This window comes from Agrilus planipennis, unplaced genomic scaffold (assembly GCF_000699045.2).
Source record: "Agrilus planipennis isolate EAB-ADULT unplaced genomic scaffold, Apla_2.0 scaffold203, whole genome shotgun sequence".
Classification (NCBI taxonomy): domain Eukaryota; kingdom Metazoa; phylum Arthropoda; class Insecta; order Coleoptera; family Buprestidae; genus Agrilus; species Agrilus planipennis.
Window position 1 is genome coordinate 470,842 of NW_020438993.1, and position 9,073 is coordinate 479,914.

The 9,073-nt window shown below is 32.7% G+C and overlaps 2 protein-coding genes across 2 annotated transcripts in view; both read left to right on the top strand.

The window, feature by feature from the left end:
- The window catches only part of LOC108740304 (protein obstructor-E), a 21,728-nt gene extending 20,858 nt beyond the window's left edge, over window positions 1-870 (top strand). Inside the window, exon 5 of the mRNA XM_025975723.1 lies at window positions 353-870. Within this exon, the coding sequence (XP_025831508.1) occupies window positions 353-413 (61 nt within the window). The 3' untranslated portion in view covers window positions 414-870. The remainder of the gene's footprint in view (window positions 1-352) is intronic.
- A 6,119-nt stretch (window positions 871-6,989) lies between these two features.
- LOC112904781 (activating signal cointegrator 1 complex subunit 3-like) lies at window positions 6,990-9,068 on the top strand (the record flags this gene model as incomplete). The annotated part of the gene is made up of 4 exons (XM_025975724.1): window positions 6,990-8,159; window positions 8,260-8,687; window positions 8,754-8,947; window positions 9,014-9,068. Coding segments are annotated over exons 1-4 (1,056 nt in total), but the record flags the coding sequence as incomplete, so codon positions are not given.
- Between the last annotated feature and the right edge of the window lie 5 nt (window positions 9,069-9,073).

The following is a 9,073-nucleotide window of genomic DNA, read 5'->3' on the forward strand; positions in this document are numbered from 1 at the left end:
ACTTCCCAACTTTATATAGGTAGCGCACTGACTTCTATACCATTAAATAATCTTAATGAACGGTTCTCGAACCACGATGTTCTACAAACGAATCCCATGCTGCCTACACCATTACTGATCTTAAAATTTATAATTCGACAATTGTTTCATAAAAAAACGTAATTCTAAACCACATAATTCTAATATACATAGATATGTATCTACAAATTAAGAATATGTTGGAACTACCAAACAACTGATTTCTATTAGGATCGAACAACATCAAATTTTCACAAGTAGATATTCAGCTTGACTGTCAAAAGAAGGTTAATCAAATTAATATTTTTAGTCAGTAATTGCTTTTTACTTTCAGTGAGGACTGGTACAAGGACGAACCATCGGCAGGAAAACCTGTCAAGAAATCTAGAAAATAAGTGATACTATTAATTACTAGCGTATTTTTAAGTAACCAATTGTTTTATATGCCTACACATTTACGACATCAAAATTGCCTTGTATTGTTTTCAACTTTTTCTTTTTTTTTTTATTATTATTATTTAAACGTTAAACGTTGTTGTTCTAGTCTAATTAAGGGAACGTCCTTCACATTTTCCATGAAAAACAAAAAGTGAACAAAACAACGACTACGATTTCATATTATTTTTATTCTTATTATTGTTTTATAAATATGTTTTTTTACAACGAATGTATATAGGTAGTGAATAACACATTTCACACACAGTAAATGACAATGTGCCTTTAATATGAGTTACATACATATCAGCTATTGTATGTTGGATTTTGTGGAAATCCAACAAAATCTGACCTTATTCCCTGACGTGTAAAATTCGATATAAAGATATCAAAATGAATCATACATAACAAAGAAAAGTTGTTTTATTGTCCTTTCATAAAGATCCTTGTCCCATTTGTACCTCAAGTGTATTTGTACCCGAAGTTTTGTTATTAATAGATATATTAGTAAGCAACTAATTATCAAGCAGACTGGTTTTTGGTTACTGGCCTTTTCGATTTTCGATTGCCTTGCTCTAAAAAGATGTCACCGTCGAATAAATAAAACTTCAATATCGATGTGAACAGGTCCCTCTTTTCCATTGGGGATTCTGGGTAAGATTGCCCAAGGGCCCTCTAGTTTATGCCAGATCCATCCACCAACCGAAAAACAATATGTATTACCGATAAATATATTTATATTGGGGAAATTAACCATTAATTACAAAACAAAATTGAAACTACATTTCCAAATGTAGAAAGAGCATTAAGAATCTTTTTAAGCATGACGATAACTAACGGCACTGGGAAGTGCTTTTTCTCCAAGTTAAAAGGAATAAAAAATGAATTAAGAAGTACAGAAGATTGACCAATATGTCGCTAATGTCTATAGAACCTAATAGAGAAGTATCCAACTGTGTATATTATTTTGAATAAACGATAATTTAAATTTATTTGTTTTATTTTTTATTTTTTGTAGTCTTTCGACGCTGATGTTACCAATTTTTCTGCGATAGGTAGTAGCAGCATTTTCTTTTGATTTGTATAATTGATGATTTTAAAATAAAATCCAATTCTGGTAAATTTGCAAAAATTCAAATTCGTTAATAAACTTTCTCTACTTCCTTCTCTATATTTACTACTTTTCTGTTTTGACAATGAGTTCAAATTAAGAAGACTTTACGTCTGGATTATGGAATAACATGATAAATTTTAAAAACCAAGTCAAACTAAAAAAGAAAAATTAAGTTGTATAGGAAGAGGTGATACACTTTAAATTTTCAGCGATTATAAAAAGTTTTGATGAACATATGATGCCCGTTTTGTCAATTGACAATATTTAAAGTAACAACATTGACAATATGAATGGTGAAACGTAATTTTTTGGTTTTTAGCATCTGCATGCAAAAATTATGATATCAAATTTGATATGAATGGTGAAACGTAATTTTTTGGTTTTTAGCATCTGCATGCAAAAATTATGATATCAAATTTGATAAACTATTTCGAGAAAATGATAATTCTCTAGTCAATATAAAAGTGTCTTTTTTGTAATAACGCAACAACAGTATTGTAGTTCCTGAGGTGTTTTTGATTTGACTCATATAGTTAGTAATCTTTAAACCCGCTCCTTAAGTCCGAATTTGACAGTACCTTCAAAAATAAATAATTTGAGCATTTCAAAGTCTTAATCGATATTTAAAATTTGTTTCCTTGAAAAATAATGTTATAGAAGCCTTCGAAATATGGTGTTACAGGAGAATGGTGAGGACACTGTGCATAGAGAAGGTTAGAAATGAAGAGGTATTAGAATGAGCTAAAGAACCCAGGACTCTATGGAAGTCAATAAGAAATAGGGAAGATAGGTTGGTAGGACACCTTCTCAGGCATGAAGGTCTAGTCAGAGACATATTAGAGGCAGAAGCGGAAGTTAGGAGGGGTAAAGTAGATTACTGCTTGCAAATAGTTAAGGATATGGGTTGTTCTAGTTTTAGGGAAATACGAAGATTAGCTCAGGATAGGAAAGAGTGGAAGTGCGTGTCCAACCAGTCTTAGATATGACGACGACGATCATGATGAGATAAGGATTGGATTGTCACCTACTATACATTTTTGAAATTTGAGGAGATTCATAAAAAATACGATTGATACATACTTAAAACATACAAAATACAGTAATTGAACTATTACTATTCTATGCATTAGTACAACCAATAAGCACTACGAATCTTTGATATAAACTAGATTGAAAGATACACGATAGCTTACATAAAAAATTTAAATTGGTTCTACCATTCGTTCTATATAAAATCTGCTCGTCAAGAGTGTATATTTTTCGTTAAAAAGTTTGGAATACTCCAAATTTACAACCAGTTGTTGTTCAGACTACATTTTCCGATATAATGTATTTTAATGTTCTTTTCTTATCGGAACGAAGGTATAGTATCAGAGTGCAACCTAGGCTAAAAGATATAAGAATTTAGGATTATATAGTCTCCAAATGGAAGCATTTTTCTGATGACAACATATCTCTTTCTAGAAGAGATGGACCTTCATTATTCAGTGACTAGAACGAAATCTAAAAGGTACCTTGACGTTCTCATTCTTCATAGCTCATGGGTATTGTAGTATTATTATCGGTTAATTAAAAAAAGTTTATTAAATCTAATAACTAATACAATAATTGTATTAAGAACTAATTGTAAGATAAGAAAAAACGACGTTAGTATGGAAGAAAATGTTTCCTAATAATCATGAGTAAAGGTACTTTGTTATTGGAACGTTTGAAAAGAATGACGTTAAAAACACGATTAGGGTCATTATCTGATGCAGTATGTTAACGTAAAGGGTAGCGCAATAGGAGTGACAGTAGGATATTTAACGTCAAGGACGAACACGAACTTAAGCAACCGTAATAAGAAAGTGCACCTACGATTTGTTGAAGTTCAACATGACCATATTACAGTGCTTCTCAAAATTTTATTCTAATATCTACATCTTTGCAGTAGCATCACTACAACATTTCGTGTGCACTCAATGTTACCTAGGAGAGAGGGATTATTGGGTTAAAACCTTCCATGAGATTAAAAGAATACCCTAAACAAGAAGTGACAACACCATAATAGAAACAAGTGGTATTGAAGGATCTATTTAAAGATGAGAAAGCTCCAATAATAAGTCATAAAATTTAATTTTAGGAATACGTAGAGAGTAGTGATAGCAAGGAATGGTAATTTTGTAAGGAATATGCTTTATGGTAAGGGTTCGAACCTAGAAAGCTTGCCTTTTTGAACGATCGGAAATAAAAGAGAGATATTTTGACCAGACAGTGAATGAAACAAAAATAGTTAGTTCTAATTGAAAACACTGATGTATACTAGCAATTTTATACACAATATGTACACCCTTCCTCCGAATCCAAAATCTTGCGTACCCCTTGTGATATACAACACGCATTCTGTCCATCTGACTGAAGAGGTAGAGAGGTTTTAGTCGGGAGGTCCGAGGACATTTTCCTCGGGAATGCGACACTGCCGAGTCGTACGGTAGGCCGGGTTTCTTTTGAAGATTTTCCCTCTTCCACGAAAGCAAAAAAATAAATACAACGTGTAGTTATACAACACGCTACTGAAGTGAAACTTCTTCGAACACACAAACATACCGAGATAGGGGTTAAGCAATTGATTTAATGGTATTATTTGTACACTATGCTTCGCACGGGTGCAATGCCGATGGTAAATATACTATAGAATGTCTTTATATACAACAATCACAGCTTTTTTATCATTAGACAATACAAACTGGCCGGTACAGCCGCAACCGCTATGTCCCTGCATTTTAAGTCTGTAATATCTTCGAAAATATTCATTTAAATTACATGCTGTAAAGGGCCATATTGATCTATATTAAATGCACAATGTATTTAAAAGTACTTAATTGGATTAAGGATTAATGCTGTATTGCTTAAAATCGCTTCGTAAATAAGCCATTAGATATTTCTCGTAAAAAGTAAAGGATAAAAAATAGTTATTGTGGGTTATCCCTAAGAGATAGACATATACCATCGCGGACTTTTTGTAGACCTTTTAGGTGTATAATACTGTAGTATATTAATTTGGCCTATCTCGTAGGGTTCAGCCAGCGTTTACAATGTAAGCGCAAAAAATGTGTTTATTTACGACATCACATCACAAACATCTAAAATTATCAGTGTTTCTCAACTATATTATGCATGTATTATACATATAAGCCTTCCTCTTGAATTACTCTATCTATTAAAAAAACAGCATTAAAATCTGTTGCGTAGTTTTAAAGATCTAAGCATACGTAGGGACAGACAGCGGGGGAAATGCGTTGCATGATTTCGTTACATAGCAACTTGCATGAAACGAACTTACCCTACCGTGCGTAAAGAAGTTTCACTTCAAAAACAAAATAAAAAATTCTGTCTTTCGTACAGTCTCATATTGCAACAGATAAATAAGCAGAAACGTATGACTCGCGTTCGCCCATATTTCACTGGGCTTAAAACGATATAATCTATATACAATTCTCTGGAATTATTTGGCTTAGTTTCATCATCATTACCATAAGATCCTCGCCCCGAAGACTGATTGGACTCCACTTCTTCCTTTCTTTACCAATTTTCGCATTTCTCGAAAACTTTAACTTTAGTATTTGGGAACAGTAAACTAATCTAGGTCTACCTGTACGCCTCTTAACTCCTAGAATGCCTCTAATTTTTTATGAAATAGTTTTAATTACTTTTTACAATAAAAAAGGAAATGAAAAAGACAGAAATGAGAAGGTATTGGAAAACTCAGAAGAACAAGGACTGCCAGAGAAATCAATAAGGAAATGGATAGATATGTAGGATGATGGGTTATCTTTTAAAACATGGATGACTAGATGTAAATATATTAGAGATAAAAGAGTCAATTTGTTAATGAAAAAGGGTAACGAAATTATCATCATCATCATCATCAAAATAGGGCCGTCAGCTCATTAGTTTGAGACGCATCTTCCTTATCAAGAGTTAATTTTCCGAAAACTGGAATATCTCCCATCCTTAACCCTATTCCAGACTTTTTTCATATCTTACTTCCTCATTTCTATCCACGGGATTTTCATCATCTTCAACAACTTCCCCCGTTTGATAACATTGTCAGTTTGTTAGTATAAACCAGAGACAAACATTTTATGAGATTTTAATCACCATTATTAGCACCTTCATGTGACCACAGAACCGCAGGCCAAAGAGCTACACTTTGCTGCCCACTGGGTTAATACATATGGATGTGGGATGTTCTGGTTTTAGGGAAGTGCGAAGGTTACGCATATTAATTTAGGAATAGGACGGAATCGAACCACTCTTTTGACTGACGACATTATTACAGCGATTGTGATGATTAATGCTCAGTTATTGAAGGACTTAAATTTTTTTTTGTAAATCGGAACAAACATAAGACACGAAATGGGTCCAACTTCAAAACTTAAAATAGAAAGAACCTTGCAGTATTCCTACATAAATTAGAAAGAGGAGACTGTGGTAAATATTAATAAAAAATTAAAAGGAATACTCACCCCTAATTACCACAAATAATTTTATTTGAGCGGACACGTGTTTCACCCATTTTTTTTTGCTCATGAATAAATTTGCTATGAATGGGGATAGACTATTACCCATTGCTGTACCTTTATTTTGTTTAAAAAAGTTTTGATTTGTTTGGAAGAATGTGTTATCCATGCAAAATGAAGTTAATCTTAAAAATTCTTCCATTTTATCTTTATTGATGTTATNTGCACGAATAATGCCGCAATTCTTCTTTCTTACTGTTTGTATGTATGTATGTGGTGGTCTTCGATGGGCACCACAGCAGCAGCAGCGACTGCCAGTGTCCTTACCTACCAACCAACAACCAGCAAGTACTTACTACATTCTCGGTATGGTTCGTAAATAGTTGTACACTTATTGTATTATTAGATAGGTAACAAACACACCGTAGGTATGAGAAAGTTTTCATGACCTACGTTCGCTACAGACCAACACGACAATCATACAGTACAAAAAGGGGTCCATATATTTAAGAGAAGCATTCAGAACTCAATTATATTGACCATAACATCCAAAAACACTACCATGGGGTGGGACTCAATTTTTAAGAAGCATTAAACTATTAATAAAAAATTAAAAGGAATACTCACCCCTAATTACCACAAATAATTTTATTTGAGCGGACACGTGTTTCACCCATTTTTTTTTGCTCATGAATAAATTTGCTATGAATGGGGATAGACTATTACCCATTGCTGTACCTTTATTTTGTTTAAAAAAGTTTTGATTTGTTTGGAAGAATGTGTTATCCATGCAAAATGAAGTTAATCTTAAAAATTCTTCCATTTTATCTTTATTGATGTTATTATTGATTAAATGTGTTTCCAAATATTTCAAAGACTCAGGGATAGGAACACTAGGAAATAAAGAACAAACATCAAAGGAAATCAAGACTTCACCTGGTTCTAATGTTATATTTGTAATCTTATTAATGACTTTTAATGAGTTTTCAATTTAAAATGAATCAAAAGGAACAGGTAAAGAGCTGAATTCCTTTGTTAAAAATTTTGAAAGAAAGTAAATCGGTGAGTTGATATCTGAAACTATTGGTCTCATCGATTTACCGGACTTATGGATCTTAGGTAAACAATATAAACAGGGTAATGTGGGATTACCCAGAACCAGTCTCGCGTTGATAATGCCCACATATGAAGCGAGCGAAACACGTGTCCGCTCAAATAAAATTATTTGTGGTAATTAGGGGTGAGTATTCCTCTTAATTTTCAATTTATTATTATTATTTATTCATTAAACGGGAGTAGACTCCCTTTTATATATCACAGAAGAATAATATTTTGGCAGGTATGTAATGCGTGTAGACTGCCCCAAACAAAATTTAAAAAAAGAACTATTGAAGTCTTTCATTTTTGTTCATGAAACTTCAATACTTTTATTTTATTACAGTCAATGCTATAATTTTATTCTAATTAAGAGCGGATAATTTGTTTTGACTGCCCTGAAAAGTAGTTGGAATTATATTAGGCTGCTCCTGGAATTCTGTTTTTTTTTTTTTATAGGTGACATCAGGGTTAATATATCTTGAGTTAATAAATCATAAAAAGTGTTTGATAATTTTTTTTTCAGGTGGGGTTATACAATTTTAGGCCGTCTGTGCGCCCCGTACCGTTAGAAGTTCATATTTCAGGATTTCCAGGAAAGCATTACTGTCCAAGAATGATATCAATGAATCGTCCCACATATCAGGCAATACGTCAGCATGCCCCAGATAGTCCAGCTTTAGTTTTTTGTTCCTCAAGGAAACAGACGCGTCTAACTGCTAGTGATCTCATTAATTATTTAGCAATAGACGCTGATCCTAAACAATGGCTAAAGTGTTCAGAAGAAAATATTGACATGGTTGTTTCTACTATTAGTGATCCGGATTTGAAACACTTTTTACCTTTCGGAATAGGAATACATCACGCAGGTTTACAAGAACGTGACCGAAAGACTGTTGAAGAACTCTTTGTTAATCAAAAGATTCAAGTTCTTATCGCTACAGCTACTTTGGCGTGGGGTGTAAACTTTCCTGCTCACCTTGTTGTTATAAAAGGTAAGATATGGTTTAACAGTCGTCATTTTTTTAAATATTACATTTTTTGGATACCCCCCACCCAAACTGTTAGTTTTGATGCTGAATTAAACTGTTTTAGGAACAGAATATTATGACGGTAAAACAAAACGTTATGCAGATATGCCTATTACTGATGTATTGCAAATGATGGGCCGAGCAGGTCGACCTCAGTTTGATACGAGTGGAGTGGCATGCGTTTTTGTTCATGATTTAAAAAAAAATTTTTACAAAAAATTTCTCTACGAACCTTTTCCTATTGAATCAAATCTACTTGAAGTTCTTCCTGACCATGTTAATGCTGAAATAGCTGCTGAAACTGTATCAACTAAAGAAAATCTGGTGGAATATATTAAATGGACTTATTTCTACAGACGACTTCTGCAAAATCCTACTTATTATAATCTGGATAATATAGAAGAAGAGACAGTACAAACATATTTAAGTGATTTGATTGATAGTGTAATTGTTGAATTAATTAAAACCAACTGCATTTCAATTGCACTACATGTGAGTATACTTTATCAATAAGTATCAAATGAAAAATGGTATAAAATACAATTTTATTATTATAAGGAAGATTTATGCTATTTTAAGCCAACCTTCTTTGGTCACATTACTTCATTTTATTACCTATCTCATGAAACTGTAGCTCACTTCCAGAAGCAATTTAAACCTACCAATAGTATCGATGATTTAATACAAATTCTGTGTCAATCCCAAGAATATGCTCTTTTTCCAGTAAGGCACAATGAGGATAAAATTAACGAGTATGTATCCCAATAAAACGTCACTGTTTAATTAAAAAGATTATTTAAACTTTTTATCTATAATAGGAAGTTAATTCGAGATCTTGGAATAACAACAATTAAAAATGGTTCAACTGATTCCCCAAG